The 22,908-nt window shown below is 36.1% G+C and overlaps 1 protein-coding gene across 1 annotated transcript in view; it reads right to left on the bottom strand.

Annotated features, from left to right (window-relative positions):
• Positions 1–22,908, bottom strand: part of OXCT1 (3-oxoacid CoA-transferase 1) — a 134,450-nt gene that overhangs the window by 61,573 nt on the left and 49,969 nt on the right. The window contains exons 8-11 of the mRNA XM_038535212.1: positions 6,940–7,047; positions 5,600–5,714; positions 3,278–3,372; positions 1,148–1,196 (exon numbers count right to left, since the gene is read on the bottom strand). Of these exons, the coding sequence (XP_038391140.1) occupies positions 1,148–1,196; positions 3,278–3,372; positions 5,600–5,714; positions 6,940–7,047 (367 nt within the window). The remainder of the gene's footprint in view (positions 1–1,147; positions 1,197–3,277; positions 3,373–5,599; positions 5,715–6,939; positions 7,048–22,908) is intronic.

Below are 22,908 nucleotides of genomic sequence, written 5' to 3'. Positions count from 1 at the left end.
CATTGAAAAGATTAACTACTTTTCTAAGGAAAGTGGGTTTTATGAACTCAGGCCGAAAATTTGGAAAATGAAGTTATTCATTTTGCAAATAACTCACTAACATCATAAATTAATTAAACCAAGCAGCAAATATTTTCACAGATCAATGAGCTATTGCTAAAGGGTACAGTACAATTAAATTACAGCCTTAGTTAAATGTCATTGCTTTATCACAGTGGGCCTTTCAGGGTTGAGTCACGTTAGCTAATTCAACTATTCAACCAGAAGCGGTTTTACTTCCAAAAATTCTAAGTATCAAACATCAATTCCACATGGCATCTGGCCTTTATGTTCAGCTAATATTGCTTCTCTTCTGAGATTTACATGTACTACTTTTGAATGTGAAGAGTAATACTTTTGTGGGGGTAGAATGAGGAAGAGTAAAAAGGTAAAGAAAATCATGCTGGAATATAAGAATTCACTTCTTATGAGGAGCCCCAATCTAAGATAATCTTCAGCCCCAACAAGGTGGCAGTGTTGCCTCAAGTATGGGCAGCAATGATGGCCAAAGGATCTGGCCTGGTTTTTTTCCCCCTCTGGGCTGCTCTTACTACATGCAACTCTATGTCATAGTCAAATAAAAGGCGAAGCATATAAATGTGCAAGTTAAGAAGAGAGACTAGAGTGCCAGTTCAAAAAAAAAAAAAAAAAAAAAACTATTGTTCACATCACTGGGTTGTACTTAGTGGCAGAATAAATCCTTAAATATCCTTGAACCTTTGAAGGATGCTCTCCTTCAATGATGATGAAGTATTGCTCAGAATAAAAATCCCAGTGTGACAGATCTTTTCTTTGGCCTCTGGATCCACTTGTCATCCTCCTCATCACAAAAAGGCAGACATTTTTCAGCCTGGGTGCCATTATATGTAGCTCCACCTGCAATTTCTCCCCTATCCTAGTCTTCTCTAACTAAAAGATGATCTCTTATGAGCAAACCAGGCAAAGAAGAGACTAGGAAGGCTTCTCTTCCCGCCTCAGTGAAAAACACAATGGAGCACGCTCCGGGAAAAAGACAAAGAATCAAGTCCAACTCCTTTCTCTTATTCGGCAAAGAACTAAATTAACAGCAAAGGAAAACACTAGAAAAACATGTGATGAAGGAGTTTACCTGCATTGATTAGATCTGCATCAACTTCATTTTGTAGTGGATACGGACCCTGGGAAAGCACACACTGAATTAGTAAAAGAAGCTTCTCACTGAATTATACACTAAAATCGTAGCATAAATAACTTCTCTAAAAACGGTAGGAAATTCCTATCAAAAGACTTGAAGTGAACCTTTTAAAAATAATTCCAGTATTTTCATGGCTATTTCTCATATTGATTAGTCTTTCCTATACTAATAACTATGATAAATAAAAATTATGTCCTAAAAATAACCAAAGTTTGAAAGAAAATTTGAGCTATTAGAAATATAGGTCAGTAAAACAAAAAGTAATTATTTAGTACCTACTATGCAGTCAACGTTACTCATAAATCTTCCTGGTAGTATCAGTGACTATAATAAAAAATGTCTGCCTTATTTGACTAGAAGGACCTAGAGAGGCAAAATTTCATCCTTTAGGTATGCAGTATCTAAAAGTTCTAATTTGGACCTCATCTCTCACAACACCTAAGTTTTGATGCCCATATTTTCCCTTTGCTTGGTTACTCTCAGTTTTGCTTTTTAATTTTGTATGTATTTTTATAAGGCATCTACATTACTTGAATGGGGTGAGTAGTTTCATAACAACATAAGATACAGTAAATGAAACAGGAGGAAATGGAAAAAGGCAGGGGGAAGGCATAAGACAGAACCAAGAGTGAGGAAATCTGAGCTGGGAAATTCTAACATACTTTTAAAAGAAAGACCGTGGGGGTACCTGGGTGGTTCAGTTGGTTAAGTATCTGCCTTTGGTTCAGGTCATGATCCCAGGGTCCTGGGCTCAAGTTCCAAGTCAGGCTCCCTGCTCAGTAGAGAACCTGCTTCTCCTTCTCCCTCAGCCTCAAAATAATCTCTCCCCACTCATGCTCTCTCTTCCTCTTTCTGCCTCTCTCTTGCTAGCTCTATCTCAAATAAAGAAAATCTTTAAAAAAAAGAAAAAGAGAGGGAGACTAAACACTATCATTTAAATAAACTGAAGTAGCAACTAATGTTTTAGAACTACGTAAATTTTCCCTTTAAACACCGACCATGGATAATACATATCAACTCATTTCCCTTGTCTTGAAAATGAGAGAACCAGTCTCTATAAATAATCACATTTTAAAGATATGTGAGTCTTCGACTGCAATATGAATCTTTTATCCAGACTTATATCAGTTCTATGCTTTTAAGGATGGTCATGATTATTGCCTCAATCAGTATTAACTATATGTTAATGATCACTATTCATGTTTTATTTTTTAAAAGATTTTATTTATTTATTCATGAGAGACACAGAGGCAGAGACACAGGCAGAGGGAGAAGTAGGTTCCCTGCAGGGTGCCCTATGTGGAACTCCATCCCAGGACCCCGAGATCACGACCTGAGCTGAAGGCAGATGCTCAACCACTGAGCCACCCGGATGCCCCTCATTATTTATGTTTTAAAGACTAGATACACACTTTCCCTATATACAATTTTTAATACAATAATAATTAAGATCTACTGAGAACAGAAGATTAGAAATCTTATAAATAGGCCAAACTATAAATAATGTCTGCCAATACTTAATATTACATAAAAAATGTCATCCAGGAAGCAAAAGTATTTCTTATTATTATGGACTGAATTAAAAGTATGTCCAAATTCTATAAGAATGTTGAACTCATTTGCAGGGTTAATCTTGAGGAAGAGAAAATAAATTTCCCTTTTTAACAACATGGCCTCAAAATAATCAGGTAAGAACTTTTTGAATTAATCAACTGTCAAAAAATTTCTCATTTCCTCAAGCAAAAACCTTACTTTTCAGTTTCTCATTCAGAGTTTTATCGGTCATTGCTTACTACAGAATTCTTAATAAATTCTGTATGAATGATAACCTTCATTATTTTGTCCAATCACACAAAAGAAAGTTATGTAAACAGGACACTGTGAGGGCTCTCTGAAGCAGGAACACACCGACAAACTGACCCAGGAGGAACAGCCAGAAGGGGTCAGACACCTTAAAAATAATGCTGAGAACTTTAAGCTAACTACTCTCAGAAGATTTTACTATATGGACTATCTCATTTTTCCATCAAGAATGGATAAATAAAACATTAATTTCTGCCTTACCAAACCCAGGATTCCATTTTCACTTTGCAGATGAACTGTGATATTTGGGCTGATATAGTTGCTGGCTAGAAGCGGGATCCCTATGCCCAAATTAGCTGGGGAAAAAAGATGTTAAGGTCCACCGAATAAAAGGTAGAGAGATTATGCCATAAATCTGCCACATGTATAAATCTGAACTTTAAAGGCACTTGTTCTGAATGTAATCATGGAATACATTCTCCCATCACCTTCTAGGTGCTATTTTGTAATCTTTTTTAAAAAGAAAATCCTAATTCCAATAACATTAATATGCTTTCCTATAAAGATATCAAAGTAGTAGCTTCAGAGGTCATTTTTATTGTAAGACATATTTTATTTTCATTAATGTGCTTAGCAAATTTGAACTGGTGTATTATGACTTATTATGCCTGACATATTATTAAACATGGCTTGACCTTTGTTTAAAAGTAATTTTCACTATTCAAAACTCCCAACTAAAAATGACAATGATTTAATATTCTCAAAAATGGCTGTCATTTTTAAATTAAAAAGAAAGTTTCTGACAATACCAAAATGTCTGTCTAAAGCCGTAATGATTCCTTTGGGTCACTGAGATAACATTCATTGGAAACTGAATCTTCTCTAAGATATAAAGAAGGAGGAGGAGGTGTCCAAGTTTCAGTGAATATAACTGAGACCATATAAAAAGTAGCTGAGCTAAGTCATCAAAGAGCTAACTGAGAATTTGATTCTTCTTCCTAAAGTGATTGGGTCCTAATTTGTCTGAATGGTGTAGATTTAATCTTGCCTCTCAACACAAGCAGGCTAACCAGATCAGAGATACTCACATTGCCTGGAACTGCTGTTCATGCTGTCCACCACCACCTCACACTGCAGTACTCACCAGAACTAGTGCAAAGAATGATGGCGCTCTGATGAGATTTCAGTAACAGTGAGATCTTTATGCATCAGAGCCAGAAAAAATAAAGTTTGTATATGCTGCAATATTAGAGACAATGAAGGCTGGCAGGAAGATTCAATTAACCAAGACACTGCCTGAATTCTTTCATCATATTCTATAATTTTTCCAGTTTGTTAATGCTTTTTAGTGGGTCAAATATCAGGCATAAAGAAGTCTGTGTACTCTGGATTGAAAAAAAAAGTGGGTGGTATGAAAAGACCATTTATATCAACTAGCAAGTATTTTTCATATGCTGTACAAGAACAGTGAATAAAGAACATGTAGAAGCCATTGTTACCTAAAATCAGTGTTATCATATAGTCAGTGTTTAAATGTTACTGGGAAAACAACTGACTAGGGGTCAGAAGAAAACCCAGGGCCAGCTTTCATGGCTAAGTTAACTTGGTTGACGTTTTATCTTGCAGACACAGGAGCTAAAGAGGAAGTGCTATTATATTCCCCTCTCCCATGTGAATTCTCACCATAACACAAGGTATAAACTGGGAAACAAAGGAAGATAAAACAGTAGAGGTAAAAATAAAGTAGAAAAAGAGTTTCCCCAGTCAGGATCAGTCTGAATGATGATATTCATGGGTGGGGGAAGCTCATAGAACGTAGACACTTTTGTCCTATTTTTAGCTCCTCCTTTAGGCCTTTAACTATGGCTTTAGTGTATTTACCACTCAACAAATATTTATTTTATCAAACACTATTTGTATTTACATGCAATATTTGTTATTGTATAGTTCAATGTTTGACATATTGAAAATGAGCAAAATGGCCAAGAGACTCACTGTTAAACACAGTCAAAAACCAAATAACTGTACTAAATTATCTCAACCTACCTCTTTTATTTTTTTTGACAAAGTATCTAAAGCAGAATTTGAATCATTCCTTGAATACTCTTAGAAAGCATTAGACATAAAAAGGTACACTCCTGGGATCTTTGTCAAAGGAAACCAGGGTTGTTAAGAAGTTGGATCTTATGTTTCAATGAGTATGCAAATGTCAGAACACAGAGAAAGTAAATAGCACTGTTGTAACTAGTACTTCTGAGATTTGAAACTCTCATCTTGGGTAATCTCTTTTCCCAATAACCTTTAGCAAAATGCCAAATTGTACTGAAATCCATTGTATATTAGAAAATAGCTAAGCAAATTTTGATTGCCCTTTTGTTTCAAGAAGGCAAACATTATAATTCCAATTTCATAGATCTTGATATCTTTAGGCTATATGCCACATTTTGTAAAAATTGAGCCACTGCTTTAAAAGTTACAGTGGACTAGCAAGAAGAATCACTAAGCAGGAGGCCCAGTAGGCTGATGAATATAGAAAAAGTGAGGGCTATGTCTCCGTCCAGCCCCAGAATAGGTAAAGGATACCATACATGCCGTCCTCAAATTCAAGAGCTGCCCGCTTGATGATACGTTCCCTTACATTATCTCCAGGTTTACCGGATTTGGTTTTTACATCTTCCTCTTTCCGGACTGATAAACGCTTTAAAATAGACAGAAATAGATTACTCATAGTTGAGTTATACCTTGTATTTTATCACTGCTGAAATATAAAATTTTACTGGAAAAAAATTTAAGTCTCTCCCATTACTACTATGAGGTAAATCTACAATAGAACAGAGAGGTTTTTTTTTAAAAGAATAACATGGGTGGTATTTGATGACAGAAATGTTTTAGAAAGTGAAAGAGGTCAGATTTGTTTGAAGAAGAAGATATACTTGTTCTGTTTCTTGAAGCAAATAATTCCTGTTACTGTCACATTGACTGCTACTACTATCACTCTTAAGACTTCTGAAACTGAATTCTCAGGTGCTCAAAGATTGAACCAGAACAAAGAAAAGGAACAGACCTTGGGACTCTGTTTTTGCAGGGTTGTCAGAATGTTTTTTATGAGGTGTTGCTACTGGCAATTGCATATTTCCACCTGCAGAGTCTGGACTGGTTTTGCTACAAGAGCATCACAGGAATCATAAAAATATCCAGAAACTAGCCAGGAAACTACTTCCATTACTAAATCTCCTTGACATAGACTCTGGTTCCTATTTGCAAATGTCCCACATCTTCTCTCCTGAGACCCCTGACATTAGTATTAAATTGCAAGATGTCTTTGAAACATGGCAGAAGGTATCTCTGATTGCCCAATATCTCCTACTGGATATCTATTCTGTTGCTATACTTTAGACAGTTGTGAATCTTGATATCAATTCTGGCCCAGCTGAGCATTCTTCATGCCCTCAGTAGCCTAAGAATACCTCCACTGCTCCTGGAGATTACTGACATAATCTCATATCCACCAGCTACCCAGTGCCTGATGCTAATGGGAATGATGTTCTGGACTTTATGAAGTGCAAAGCATCTTCAAGACAGGTATTTCAGGATAATCAAACACTAAGTGCAGCCAGGCTAAAACCTCAATGCTAGGGCAGTCAGTCAAAACTATGCATTGTAAACTAAGAGAGTTACAGAAGACTAGAAGACAGCCTAGAGAATACCATAACTTCGTGATATACACTTTGTAAACACAAGTCACTGTTGAGCTGGACAATAACATAGACAATCATGTCCTCTTAGGATGGACACACGAGAAGCTCCTACTACAATCCAAAGCAAGACTTTCCATTCAGCTCTAATTCCCTATCATCTCGAATGGCCCCAGTGGCACCTCTCTCTGATAATCAGATTCATATATACTAAGCTAAATCAATTACCTCAATCCTCTTCTCATATTTTTCTCCCTTTATAAGGCGATGTACATAAATCTTCGGAATATGGATGTCTTCTGGGGCAAATGATCCAATATCCACAATTTCTTCAACCTAGGTAAAAAGAAAAAAAATTTAGTGAGAGCTTAAAATGAACATTTTTATTAAAAAAAATGAAGTATATGCATCATTACTTCCAACTTAAGATTGTGTATAAAATGTAAAATATATATATAAGGATGCCTGGGTGGCTCCATTGGTCGATCATCGAACTCTTGATTTCTGCTCAAGTCATGATCTTGAGGTTGTGAGATCAGCTGGCATCAGGCTGCACACTCAGGCAGGGAGTGTACTTGGGATTCTCTCTCTCCTCTTTCCCCACCCCTCTCCCAAAGTGCGTGTGTGCACACACATGTACTCTCTCTCTCTAATAAATAAATGGATCTTTAAAAAAATAATATAATACACACACACATATATATATCAAAGAGAGATAAAGTACACTAATCACAGACACTTCTAGACCCACAAAAAAGAAATTCAAATACATGCGTCTGAAAATAAAATACAGAACATAAAGCTCCAGAACTTAGTCTTTGCCTAAAAGAGTCTCAGTTTCAGATTTGTCAAATGTTTTCTCAGTACAGCTGCTTGAACTTTCACAAATTGCAGCTCAAAACTTGAAAGCACATCCCTTAAACCCTGATTTTCAAATTTAATGGGAGATTTATCATATCAAAGACAAAAATCTGTAACAACATCTGCTTGGTCAATTGAAGAGCTTTTTAAATATAGATACAAATGCTATTTGTAACAGTTTTTAATTATTTCTGTTATTAGCTTCCTAGAATCATGATAGAATTGCAACTGCTGAAATAATTTTAAAGACAGATCATTAATTTCAATATGGAAATCTGAAAAGGAAATATTAACTAATAACTAGAAATACTCAATGTAATTAGAATTGAAGTCATTCACAGAGCAAAAGGTCATTTCATAGCAGTATGAAATACTCCAAGTTAGTCTATTTTATAATTCATTAAAAAAAAGACGAAAAAGAATTTTTATATCAACATAAAAAGAACCTCAGAATAACAATGATCAAGAAAAACTACGGCCAATGTTGTTGGGGTCAAAGAATTATCTTTTTGGTGTCAAGAAAAAATATTATCTTAAAGACTCTTCAGTAGATGTCATATATATGCTCAGTTTAGTATATGCCATATCCAAAGCAAAGAATTATTTGCTTAAATAATCTAACTTGTGCAAGGTGAATTATATTAAACATGCCACCTAAACAAATACCTGAAATTACCTCCCGAAATTCTGAGGTGAAGAGGCACTTTTTATGCTATTTTAACCTGTATGCCCATACCATATTCCTCCTCCAATGAAAGAATACCAGGGATTACAAAGGTCATTTTAGTTATTATGCAGTGTTCCCAAATAGCTGGGGGGTGGGGGGGGGGGGGAGGATGCGGTAGATAAAAGCTATCTTCAATGATAATTAGAAGAGTCCTAACCAAAATCAAACAAAAACTCCAAATAAGAGTCAGTAAACATGTTGACATCGACGTTGAAATAGTTAACAGAGCTGTAGACGTGCATTCATCTGAGAATGAGTTAGGGGGAAGCAAGGGGACTCCCCATCACTGTAATCTGTATCTCCCCCACCAAGACTTCTCTATGCTTTGGTATTCCCCACAGGGTGGTTACCAGGTAAAGAGGAGGTGGATACAGGAAATGCAGAGCAGCTAGGCATTATTACCACACTTCTTCCAGTAGTTGGAACTTTTAGCCAGTAGGGTTTATTCATATTTTTATGCTTATTCAATTCACGCCTTCAAAAAAGTTCTGGACTTTAAAAACTTGTTTATACATGAACTCATTATCCTGAGGATAATGAAGACTTCATATCCTGAGGATATGAAGACTTATTATTCATGAAAATATTGGCCAAAGCATTTGGTAAAATAATAATGAGTTGGAAACAACCTAAGTTGTCCACAATAGGATAATGGTAAAATATATATGATACATCCACATGGTAGATCAATACTTTGCTTTCATAATACATAATGACATGTCATAATTTAATGTTTCATAAAATGCAAGATTTTGTACAAATAAATATTTACTAATATGCTCTTTGGCAAAACTGTCTCTATACCTACAAAAAAGACTGAAAGGAAATACACCGAAATGCTAATAATTATTATCTCTGGGTAACAGTCCAAGTTATTTTTCTTTCATTTTACTTCTATATCAAAGGGTGGAAAACCTACATATTTTTTTTAAGATGCAGCAGACATTAAGTAAGGAGTTTCCCAAACTAGAAAATATATTAAGTGGAGGATGTCATAAATTCCTTAATTAGTCAGACATATACCAAAAGGACATGTAAAAAGAAAACAGGGACTCAAAGAAAAACTGTGGTTTCTAAACTCTAAAAGCACTTACAACATTATAAAATAAATTAAGGAACCTCTTTTTCCGATGCTTTTTAAAGATAATACAAATTATTCTCCATGCTGGATGCTGTTCCAAAAGTCCACGCCCTCATCTCTCTTGCTTGAATTACTACAGCAGCTTCCTAATTGGTCTCCTTGCCTTTGCCCTTCAGTAGGACAAGAAACGTAATGGAAAAGGAAAAAAAAAATAGTAATACTTCTCTTAATACAGAAATGCTGATGATAACCAATCACTATTGTCTTTTGATTCCAATAAAGAAAGTTTTGCCAAAAAACACCAAATTAAGACAAAGTTTCCTTACTGAGGGCAATGACATTATGATTTTGACAACAAATAGGGTGAGAGAATGTGTCCTGACAAAAGAACTTAGAAGGAAGCAAGAATCTGGTTAAATGTCATCAGTTCTATGTTTTGTCATCCTGAGAGAAATGATTTTCCTATTGTAGAAAATACATGTGCAGCATTTGTCCAAACAGTATCAACACTCAACAGCACTGAAAATTTCTATATAAAAATCAAAACTTTCTCAGAGTTGGTTAGCAGAGCTAATAGCAAAGGAAGAAAACATTTGAAGTACAAACCAAAAGAAGGAAACATATGTTTTCAGACAATCTGTGAAGAGTTTAAAAAAAACTGGAAGAACTATCTTAATAACAGCTATTGAAGGGACTGCAGCCTTCTGTGGTCTTGAGTGATTCTGAGGAAGAATCAATGTGGGGGAAACAGTCTAGTGAAATCAGGTGATAACATGGGAGGTAAAGGAAATCTGAAAAAAAAAAAAAAAAAGAGGAATAAAATGAGCTTGTTAAGAAAAAAGTAAAAATAAAAGCTCACAAGAGTACTCACTAACCATGGCAGAAGTGTGCCTCCTGAAATCAGAAGTAGGCAAGACAGAAAATAAGGAACAAAGAAATAGTCTCAGTGCAAAGCAGTGAGCAGATTTAATAAGTGTCCTCAGACAAGATCAAGATGTAGGACAGGTAGCTAAGAACCCAGACTCCTCCCCGGCACTAGGCGTAGTTTTTATGCAGCACCATCTGGTTCATCTAGAAACCCAGACACTTGAGGCTTCTCTAATTAGTACTTGTCTTCAGTCATTAGCAGGAAAATAGAGGCTAGGAAATGTTAATTATTATTGATTTGAACTTTATTTTAAAAGGTTGCTTTCTCTGCCCTGTACTCTATTTCATAATTCTGAAAAGTTTTATCTTAAAGCTCAGAGAAGGATAAGAATTCATCCTTGGGCGACAATGTTTTTGCTTTTACTTGGCAAACATTATTTATAACTCAGGTAAGGGAACAGAGGAGCTGCAAGGCAATAACTTTCTTATTTTATCTTAGTGACAACCTGAATCTATGATAGACACAAAAAATGGGTCTGACCCTGCAAACCTCACTGTGATACAAGTTGTGGGCTGTTTTTTTTGGGGGGGGGGGAGAATTACACTGCAGGTTTTTTTGCTGAGTCCTTTTAACTTTCAAAACAGGTTAGGAGGAACATACTTCTTTTGCCAAGAAATAAAAAAGTCAACAACAACAAGCAACTAATGTCTATAATCATGAAAAACACTGATCCCAAATTAGGAAAAGCTGTCATACACTAGAAAAATGGAAGGGGAAAGCAGTGAGCAATAATAGAAAACATTACAAGTTAGATTCAGAAATGCTCTGGATGTTTCCAGGTCTGATGAAGAGAAAATGTGGAGAAAAAGGGAGGGGAGCATGTAGGGCATCCTTCCTAAGAATCCAAAGGAGAAAAAAAATTCAAGCAGCAGGAAGGTGCATGCTGTATTGAGTTTCATGCCAGGGATGATATGATTAGTGCAAAATTATAAGATGAAATGACATGAAAGCTAAAAGGCCCTGGTACAAATTATATATGGTCTTAGATATCTATATACAAATGCACAAAAACTGAAAAGATAAGTGGCTACTAAGGAATTTGGAACCTTAATAGGCTCCAACCTATTAAGAAAGTTGAACCTTACAACAGTGGTAAATATGATTACATAGTCATTATTGAAATTTGGTTGACTGGATCTCATGCCAATAAGATATTCTACAATGTTCAGCAAAAACAAGCTGACAGAAGAACATGCTACCTCAAGAAAAATATGCACATGCCCGGGAAAACACAGACCTAGTGTTGAAATGCGGTGAAGTATATTTAAAGTGAGTTCAGAAGGAGAAAGAATAACACACTAATGGCCATATAATCAGTGCTCACCAAACTAAAGATGTAGAGGGTATATTTTTAATAGAAATAGAAATTTCTTGGTTCAGAAACAAGATAGTTATATCATGAGAGACACTAATTATTTGAACATCTTCTGTTCATCATATTCCTCTGATAAATTCTGTATTGCCTTCTGACAGGTTCTGTATTTCAGAATGAAGGAGTGATAGAAATCAAGATTCTAATGAATAAAGATAAACTTGGTAAAGTAGAAATGATGGAAACCCTAAGAAAAAGTCAAAATGTAAAATTAGAATTTGTAATAGACTAGGAATTGAATTCTGGACATACATAGAAATGTATCCTGGTCTTTGAAGAAATGATTTCAAAAAGTCGAGAGAGAAAAAAAGCAGGATCAAGTGGTCAGAAACTCTAAATGACAAATAGATGTAAGAGGCTTTCAAAATCCCTATTCTGAAAATATGAAAATGGACTGCCCGACAATAAAGAGAATAGCACATGAAGAAGAGTTTAAGAGATATAATGTGGATAGCTATGTGTTTCCTCGTTTCTTATGAGGGCTCATACAAAAGAGAGACAAGTATGATCTGGGACAAATGGGAGTTACAAGAAACCTTCAGAAGTGTGTCAAAAGGTACAAAATTGGAATGCGACGAGTCATATCCAAAATGCTACAGATGATGAAAGAGTGGTTTCTGGGGTGATTTTGCTGTTGCTGATGGAGAATTCAGAAATGATAATCAGCACTGCTTGAGACAGATGACAGAAAAAAGGACAGCAGTTCGATTCCATTTTGATCCTGACTTCCCTATCAGGGAAAAGGAAAGGGCAATACTAATACAGCTAAGGAGGAATTGAATTCCAAGAAGAGATAGATAGATTCTCTAAACTAATGCCAGGCCATAGCAAAATGATATCCCAGGATTCTTAAAGGCCTTGAAAATATGGTCACAGAATTAGTCAAGTGAAAAATGGTAGCGATGTTGGCAGATGGAAGACTCCTTTTCAAAACAGGGGTTTGGTTCACAATGGTATTCTAAAATGGATTATTAAACAAAAAGTCTATAAGGTCATGAAACAAAGACAAGAATATTGTGAGGCAAAAAAAAAAAAAAAAAAGAATATTGTGAGGCACCAGTACAAGTTTCCTCTGGACCATACCATGCAGAATGAACTGCCTTAATCTGCGTATCAGGTTAGCACACTGGTAGGCCAGGAGAAAAGCAGTATGTGATTTCACAAAGAACTTGACCAAGTTCCTCACAAAACAGTTGTACAGACTTAGCAGGGAAATGTGTCCTGGAGACATTCACTTAAAAATCCATAAATATGAATTAAGTTCCTACTAGATACAGTAATGAAAAAAACAGGAAGTCTGCTATGATGTGCTGTACAGATGGGTAGATTAGTACTTGAAGAATCACAGAAGGATTTGATGGCTTGACAAATCCTTAGAAGTCTCCAATGCTGTGGTTTTTAACCTTGGGGGAAATGTGTAGTTCTCTACAAATCTGGTGAAAGCTACACAAAAAAGGTTCCTTATTTATAAAATTCTTCATGAGATTTCAGGGCTTTGGTCCATAAACATCCCCCCCCCCAACCCTTTAGCCTCAGCAAGACTCCAGATTTGAAGAGAACTCCACTCTAGTGGGGTAAGGTCTTTGGTCCCATCCTGTTCAACATCTTTATCAAAGCCTTAAGCAAAGAAAGGGAACACATTCTGAGTCTACTGTGGTAAAAGTAAAGAGTCTCTGTGTAATGGACAATTCTGAACAGAAATATCTCCATCTCTGTCAGAGAAGACAATCTCAGGCCCATGACCTCCCAAGGATTTAGCAAAAGTCTGAATGGCAAAAACAATACTCAAGGAGTCCAAACAGTTTTTTAATGCTCCAGGAAGAGCCTACCCCTAGAGCAACCAATATCTTTATATCATTGCTATAAAGAGTCAGTTTCTCCTTCTTACAATCAAATGAGTTCTTTTGCGCAATTAAAACAGGGTGCCAAGATAAAATTGTCCAGTTTAATGGGAAGAACAGTTATACTTCACCTGATTTGACCATTAGGTTCCTTCATAATGGTATATATTATCAAACTACATAAGTACTTTCATTTTTACTTGACGTTTTGTGCTCATACATGTTTGCCATGACAGTACGATTTTTCAGTGTAATTTCAGCTCCATTTTCAAGCCCTACCATTGTTTTTCTTTCTTTTTATAGCCCTATTTTTATTTTTTAAAAAGATTTTATTTATTTATTCATGAGAGACACACAGAGAGAGAGAGAGAGGCAGAGACATAGGCAGAGGGAGGAGAAGCAGGCTCCATTCAGGGAGCCTGATGCAAGACTCAATCCTGGGGCTCTGGGATCATGCTCTGAGCCAAAGACAGATGCTCAACCACTGAGCCACCCAGGAGTCCCTAGCCCTACTTTTAAATGATGTTGTTTTGTATGTCCTGTAAGCTACTTTATATCATTTCTGGAACAAAATCGGTAAAAATTAAATAGTACATTTATCAAATTGATACAAGGCCAGAAAAAGAGTGGATACTATTAAGACAGAAATAATACCATCAGGTCTCTACTGGCTAGGAAAATAAAATGGGCCATTTTAACTGAATGCAATTCAACAGGGAACACATTATGTAAAATAATATCTGGCCTAATAATTTTTTGGAAGAGCAAATTAAAAGGGTTTACCTAAGCACCAGCACAAAAACTACATGTGACAGAAATACCGAAAAAATGCCAGAAAAATATTCCTTTCTCCACTTGTGTCCAGTCTCAGAGTTCAGGATATACACCTTCAGCCTAATGTCCCTCATAATAAAATAGAAACAATCCTTCCTTACTATAATGTCTCATTTGAAACATGGTATGAGAAGGAAAATGGATGAAAGCAGTTTGAACTCATTAAAAGGAAAGCTGTACCTAAAAATAGTTTAATTTACTGGAACTATGATTAGCCATGAAATTAATAGGCCATATTGATCAATAAAAATAGGAATATTACTTCATGGACTATCCCAATGGTTTTTGTAATGGAGAGATCATTTTTTAAAAACAAATTTAAATACGAGGCACCTGGTGGCACACTTGGTTAAGCGGCCAACTCTTGGTTCCAGCTCAGGTCATGATCTCAGGGTTGTGGGATCGAGCCCCACATTGGGCCCCATGTTCAGTGCAAAGTCTGCTTAAGATTCTCTCTCCCTCTCCCTTTGCCCGCCCCCCGATCCGCTCATGCTCTCTCTCTAAAGTAAATAAATCTTTTAAAAAATTAAGAAGAAAAAATTTAAAAGTATTCTTTTCATTTTCATCCAATCTAATACCATATCCAGCCTAGTCCATGCTGATTTTTTTGCTAGCATTTCTAAAAAATTTGACCAAAAATGCCCATCTTCACTAAGTATGTGATTTAATAACATTCAGGCAGTATTATAAATATCCAAATTGTATTTGTCATATATTCTTCTAAAAGGAAATTTTATTAGGGCTATAGCAAATCCAGAGAAGTAATTAAAAAGAGTACCTCTACCCAGAGGAATTAAAACACTTCTAACACATTCATTCAAAGCACCAGTCTTATCTACAATACTAAGGAAAAAATTACACCATTATCACATACCCCAAGGAAAACAGGGAGACATGATATAATTAAAAGAATTAAACTAGGAACACTTTTCAATGAAGAGAGTTATGGAGAAACAGGAAGGAATAGAAAGAAAGTCTGTGTTGGGTTTTTACAGCCACTGAAAAACTGCCTATTAGTGATGCCAAACCAACTAAAACTTTGAAAGTCTTTAAGACTGTTTCCTTCAATTTGGGGCTGTTAATCATCCTTGGAGCTTTTCATAATGTAAGAACTCAGTATTTAACACATAAACTGCAAAGCAGAATTGGGTTAAACTCTAGCATTTCCAGAACACAGTTCCTGGTTGCTTAATCTAGCAGAAACTAGAATCTACCTTGTGAATGACTCAATAATTCCTAAATTTAAAATCCTTTACCATGTGGATAGAACAAGAGATTTTTTTTTCATTTTACCTTTTAAATGTTCTCTATATGTTTTCATTTCTATAAAGCAGTAAGCAAAATAGAATCCTATTTAATTTCATTAAAAATATTAAAATGCCATGTTTCTTTTCCCCGATTTAGTATAAGAAAGGTAGACATAAGATGCAAAACTAAATGAACTTCAAAACAAGATACTTTTCCCACCCCATGAGTATAATTTCTAAAACTAGATCTCTAAGTCCTAAATAAATTCAAACATATTCATCACATTCTCAGCTGTAATGTTAGTAATCAAAAAACAAAAAGCAGTAACAACAATGGCCATTTCCTTCATACAAACAGCAGGTACACACAATCAGTTTTATGGCTGGTATCACTTGGTTCCAGTTTTTTCCTACAAAAAAATTTCCTCTAGTCATCACTAGGAAAGCAGAGCCAGTACTGCCTCCGATATCATCATTCACTGAAATGACTGAAACACCTATGGTGAATGAAGCTGATGAACTCCCAAATCTAAAACGTCTTTTTGGCATGTACAGCTCATCCCTGAAACTCAACAACATATTGAAAACTTAAAAATGATAACTTAAAGAAGCACCTTCATCTTTTAAACAGAATTTCCCCCCATTAAAGACAAGTGGCTATGGTTGATAATAAACGGTAATTTGCTGGTGCCAATACTTTGTAAGAGATTGATTTTGTCCATGTAATTCTAATGCTATGTATTTTACTGATTTCTATACTTAAAAAATAAGGAGACAACAGAGAATGACACAGAGTACTGGACTTGGGGTCAGAAGACATAAATTCTGGTTTTAATTATCAACTAATGTCATTTAGCAGTGGTTCTTATGTGAACCCCATAAGGTCATTTCATCTCCAAAATGTTAAAGTTGAGTTTTAAATGATGTCTAATATTCTTTCCAGCCTTTATGTGTTGTAAGTCTATGTTAGTTCCTGGATGTGCTATAAAAAGACCCAGAAGTATGCAAATTAATGTATCTTTTTAATTACTCTAGGTTGTTGAACACTAAATCATCCCCCTCTTACTGGATGTACTTTGTTAAATGCAACACATGATTTTAATTTCATGCCACTTAGTATACCTTCAATACTCCTCCATACTTGCATGTTTGCTGTGCCAATTCTCACCTGAGTAAACAGGCAGTTGCATTTACAAGGCCAGTTTATTTGCCACCAATTGATAACCCTCTACATATCTAGTTAACTACCATAAGGCTTGTTCTGCTTTAACTGCATAATAAAAACCTATTGAATGAGACACGCTATCTATCCCAGGCAGCATTAAAAGGCACACCTTGAGATAAAATGATCCCAGGGAAGCCAGAGGAAGCTAGTCACAGTAAAAGGAAAGGAATTACAGAACAGCTGGCAGCAGATTATCAAGTCTCTCAATTCAGGGCCTGACAAAGGCCTCAAATATAAAGCTGTCAGGAAGAACCACTGAGTATAAGGCATTTTTGCTTCCTTAGACCACAGCAGGATAATGATGCCAATCAAGTAGAATGTGGGCAGAACACTTCTAAGCCTGCAAAGCAATGCTCATATTTTAAAATTGCTGGCTCAGTGACTCAAACATCATTTAATGAGGATCTAATATGTGCCAGGCATTGTGCCAGGTGCTGGGGATACAAAGATGAGTAGGACAAGGTCCCACAAGGCACTCCCAGTCTAATGAAAGAGACAAGTAAACAGCTAATCACAGTATTGCATGGTGATAAATGCTACCACAGAGGGAAAGCTCCACTCAGGAAGCAGAAAAGTGGAGAGGGCATTTCTGACAGAAGAGATGGCAAGAGTGAAGTCCTGGAGTCAGGAAAGAACATGATCTGGGGAAATGCAGCAAGAGGGTACCAATGAAGAGATTTAGGGCATGCAGGAATGGGAATGGCAGAAAGAAGTCTGAAAATTTTATTTTATGAGATGAGGAACCTAATTTTGGAAAAGCTATCAGAAGTGGCAACAGCTATCCTGAACAAAAAAGAAATGTGATTTCCTTCGTATTTCAAAAAACTCACAAGAGTGTTCACCTTGACTAATATGTTGCTAGGACAGTTTCTTTTGAATACTGTGGCTTCTCTCCAGAAAAGAAATTTTTAACAACTTGGCAATTACATCCTCTCACTTTTATTAAGTTTTGGTTCTGCACCTGGATTTTCTAGGAGCCTACTAAAAGGCCACCTGGAAATCTGAATATATTCTAATTTTAGAAGGCTGCCATATGCTATATGCTAAAACTACAATAATGATACATGCTGAAACACGTTTATAAGAAATATAACCAATAACACAAAAGGAGTCAATGAGTAATATTTATCACTTTTCCTCTCACACAATTCTTACTTAAATAATTTCTGTAAGCCATGACTTTAAAATGCCTTCTTTTTAAAGCTATACTCTTGAACAAGAAAGATTAGGAAATTAACTCCTTTAAAAAAAAAAAAGCAGCTAATTTTTAAAATGAAACAATCTTGCATAAGCCCTAATTATCACTTCAGTATTTGTAGACGAGATCTATATTTGAGGTGGAAAAAATAACATTTTTGACAAGGTCTCTGGAAGGAGTGAGGAAAGCCACTATTATTTTAATAGGAGTGACTTTAAAATCACAAGCTAAATTCTTAACACCAACATGGAATAAATCAATAAGTAGGTCAAAAGTTGTTAGGTAAACTAAAGCAGAAAGTAAAATTAGTAAAAGGAATCTTTGTCCTTTCTTGCAATAAGACAGTTTTGTAAGAGTATCCCTTAGGTCAGTCATACTGTGCCTTGCTATTCAATAATCTTCGGGAGAGGATATCATAGGTGAAGATTTCTAACATAATATAATGGTTTTGGAATTTCCTCTGGCCTTTTCTTGCCTTCCTTTTCTCAACAGAATCTATGTCCTCATTTGCAGCAAGACGATTTTGTGGGAAATCATGACCATAAGTTTTACAGAGCTGTCTCAAAACAGTGAATCAACAGAGCACTTGACTCACACCTTATTTTAGGAATGGGTTCGGTCTGAGTATAGCTGCCAATCATGGTTACGTCTAATGGCCTTATCCTTCTTTACTTCCATAACTGAATTACTGCTGTGGGTTCAATGCTCTTCCTTTTCTAGTTTACCAGCTAGAGCCAATCAAGTTCTTCCCTAGCATGGAGCAGTGGAAGATGCCCCCAGGAAGCTGGGTTCAAACCCACAGAGCTTAGTTTCAGATCACACATCAACCACAATCTTGCACTCTCTCTTCTTCCCTCATACAATTCTTCATCTAAGGAGATTCAAGAACCTAGAGATGAAATACCAGAGCCATCCTCATTAAAATAATGACAGCAATGCCTGCAACACATAAAATCACAAAAGAAATATAAATAGCCAGAAAATACTCAACTTCCCTAGTCATCAAAGATAAACAAATTAAAACCAGAGGGCAGCATTTTTTACCTAGCAAGTTATCAAACCAATTTTAAGTATAATATCATGTTGTCAAGAATGGTTCAAAAGTGATACTTTTATATGTCACTATGGGATCACTGAAATTACCTTCAATTTACAATATTTATCCAAAGTTTGTAAAATGTTGATGCAAACACCCAAAAAATTCACCTCTAGGAATTTTGTCAAAGAATATAATCAGATGTGCACAGAAACAAGGATACTCACTAAAATATTGTCAGTAATAGGGAGAGATAGAAAACAACATAGAAGTTCAATAACAGAGTTGTTAACTATTGAAATAGCTTTTTGGGGAGGAATATTTAATGACCTATAAAAACATTCCTAATGTTTTATGTAGTAAAAAATATACAATATGGTCTTAATTTCATAATATATATGAATAGGCATTAAAGAAATCAAGCCAAGAGATGTCCAGTTCCATTGTTCCTTCAAGGCCCTTGGTTCTGTGCAGGAAGTGGCTCTGTATCCCATTTTGGCCCATCTACACCCAAATATCCTTAGACCTGTGTGCCAAGACAGAGAGTGCCAAATGCTTGGAGTCCTAGCCCTCCTTCACAATACATCACATATAAATATCTGCATCTGATCTAATTCTTATCCTTGTTTCCCTATATATAGGGTGTTTTATTCCTCTGGCTTCTTACAAGACTTTATCTTGGATTTTCTACAGTTTGAATAGGATATCCCAACTGTAAATCTTTTTGGTATTTAAGCTGCTTGGCGATCTCTGAAATTCCCAGATCTGTGGTTTGGTGTCTATCATTAATTTGGGGAACTTCTCAGTCATTATTGCTTCAAATATTTTTTTCTATTCCTTGTTCTTTTTTCTTCTCCATTTGGTATTCCCATTACACAAGTTACATCTTTTATAATTGACTCAGTTCTTGGATATTCTGTTCTATTTCATTCCTTTTTGTCTTTGCATTTCAGTTTTGGAAGTTTCTCTTGACATTTTTTCAGCTCACTAATTCTTTCCTTGGCTATGTCTAGTCTATTAATGAGCCCATCAAAAGTATTTTTCATTTCTGTCAGAGTGTTTCTGACTTCCAGCATTTCTTTTTGATTCTTTCTTAGCATTTCCATCTCTCAGCTACATTATCCATGTTCTTGCACACATTGTCCTCTTTTTCCATTAGCACCCTTAGAATATTAGTCCTAGTTGTTCTAAGTTCCCATTCTAGTAATTCCAACATCTGTACCATATCTAAGTTTGTTTCTAATGCTTGCTTTCTCTTATCAAACGTTTTTTGCTATTAACATGCCTTATAATTTTTGGTTTCCAACAAAAATTGTTGGAAACCATACATGATTACTGGGTAAAAGAAACTGAGATAAATATGCTCTCAATGTCAGGTTTTATGGTGAGCTAGCTCGGGATTAAGCTGTGCTTACTGTTTGCTGTAGCAGTAGGTGTCAGAGGCTAAATTTTTCTGCAATGTCCTTATTTTTGTCTCCTCTGTTGTTATGGATTTTCCTAGAGACTTCTTAAATGAGGTCTCAGACAAGAAGATTTATATTTCCCTATCATGATATAGGAGCTCTGCTGTGCGGTAGCCATGGTGACCACCACCATGGTGAGGAGGACAGGGAAACATCTATAGTTTTGTGTTTAGGTCTGTCTTCTAGTGAGCCTTTGCCCCCTGCCCCACTAGTGTGACTTTCACTAGTGCTTCTCAGTTTTGTGGTTTCTCCCTCCTTAAGTGAAACAGGAAGATAAGAGGAGGGCAGGGTTAGGTATTCCCCTTCCCACACCAGAAGGCTACTTTTCCTCAAGTCAGTTAGGCTCGGCTCTGGTGAAAAAGTTTCCCTTGAAGGCAGGCCTTAAAAGAATAAAGTAAGAATGCTCTGGGTGTATTTCAATATGGCTACTTCCCCCTCCTCCCACCAGAAGCACAGAGAGATTTTTCTCCAATCTCTATAGTAAGAATCTGCTAGAGAGCCTAGAGGTAAAACCTAAGAAAGTGTACCCCACCAACTCAAGGTGCAAGATGGGGCCACCAAAAATTTTTAACTCTCAAGTTTGAACCTCTAGCAATTCATCAATTAGTTTAGGGTTTCCTATCGCAGTATTGGTTCCCTCAGAGATTTCTGTCCTGGGCAGAAATAGTATGAAATAGTATGCTATGATTCTCTGTTTCAGCCTGTTGTCCCATTTTGGAGCCAATGGCTTTCCTTGCAACCTCAATTCCCTGATCAATCTATAAGAAACACTGGTTGATTTTTAGTTTGTTCAGTTTTTTCCTATTGTGAAGACAGGCCCAGTGACTTCTAGGCTCCTTAGATGCCAGACCAGAAACTGGAAGTACCTACAGTAGTCTCTCCTTATCCATGTGGGATATGGACTAAGAATCCCAGCAGATGCATGAAACTGAGAACAGTATCAAACCCTATATATACTATGGTTTTTTCTATATATGCTTACCTATGATAAGTCTAATTTATAAATTAAGCATAGAAAGAGATTAATAACTAGTAATCATATAGAACTATGATAATATGCTATAATAAAGGTTATGGGAATGTGGTCTTTTTCACTCTCTTAAAATATCTTATTGTACTGTATTCACTTCTTCTTGGGAGGATATGAGATGATAAAATGCCTACACAGGAACATGAAGTAAGGTGAATGGTGTAGGCGTTTTGATGTAGTTAGGCTCCTACTGACCATCGGAAGGTGAGTCATCTGCTTCTAGACTGCAACTGACTACAGGTAACTGAAACCATACACAGTGAAACTGTGAATGGGAAGGGTGGTCTTCTGTATTTTTTAAATAGATAATCATTGCCAATATTTATCATATAGAATCCTAACATTGCTTAGAATCAAACCATTGTATAACACTATCCACCTCGTTTTTAATTGAAGGAAAAACCATTCTAGCTTCCCAAGTGTGAGGGCTCTCATTTGATAGCTTTTAGGGGACTACTTTAACCTTATAATTTTAAGAAGTTAGTATTACTGAATGATTTCTAATTTTGTGTTTATGAAAGTATTCACTTTGTCCTGCAGCTACCCTGAATTGACTGAAAAATTCAATTCACTGAAGATCTATGACCCTGCCAGCAAGGAGGCAGTAAATTACAATAAAACATTAATACTGCAAAGTATAAAACAAAATGCACCTTAAAATATACTTTCTATCCTTTACTTTTGCTAAAGCATATAAGCTTTGGAGGCAGAAAGAAATGGATCTTCAGTCTAACGCTCTCTCAACTGAGCTATCTCGGCCGCTGCAGAAAGAAATGGGTTTAGATCTAATCCTCCCCCCTTACTAGCTTTGTTATCATGAAGTTTTTCTCTATCCTTTCTTTTTTTTTTAAAAAAAATTTATTCATGAGACAGACAGATAGACAGAGAGAGAGAGAGGCAGAGACATAGGCAGAAGGAGAAGCAGGCTCCCTGAGGTGAGGGTGAGCCTGATGTGAGACTCGATCTCAGGACCCTGGCATCACGGCCTGAGCCAAAGGCAGACAGATGCTCAACCACTGAGCCACCCAAGCATCCCTCCCTATCCTCATTTCTTCCCTCCATAAAATAAGGACAATAAAACCTAACTCACTGGATAATTATAATGAAGTAAAGTGCTTTGCACTTAAGTGCATGATATAAATAGTACTTGTCTCTGTTGTTATTTTTATTATTTGCAAGGCTATATAACTCCTTCACCTGCTATCGTCACTGCTGAAAATATTTCAATGATAGTCTACTACCCTGTGTAGGGCATAGTTTAGCTGTATTCATTCTACTTAGAGCATTCTTTTGCCCCTTCTACTTCCTAAGAATGAATTTCATGAAGAAAAAGTTTTCCATTCTATTTTCCTAC

This window comes from Canis lupus, chromosome 4 (genome assembly GCF_011100685.1).
Source record: "Canis lupus familiaris isolate Mischka breed German Shepherd chromosome 4, alternate assembly UU_Cfam_GSD_1.0, whole genome shotgun sequence".
In the NCBI taxonomy this organism is placed as follows: domain Eukaryota; kingdom Metazoa; phylum Chordata; class Mammalia; order Carnivora; family Canidae; genus Canis; species Canis lupus.
Note: the sequence above shows the minus strand (reverse complement) of the source record. Positions and strands in the feature narration are given on the sequence as shown.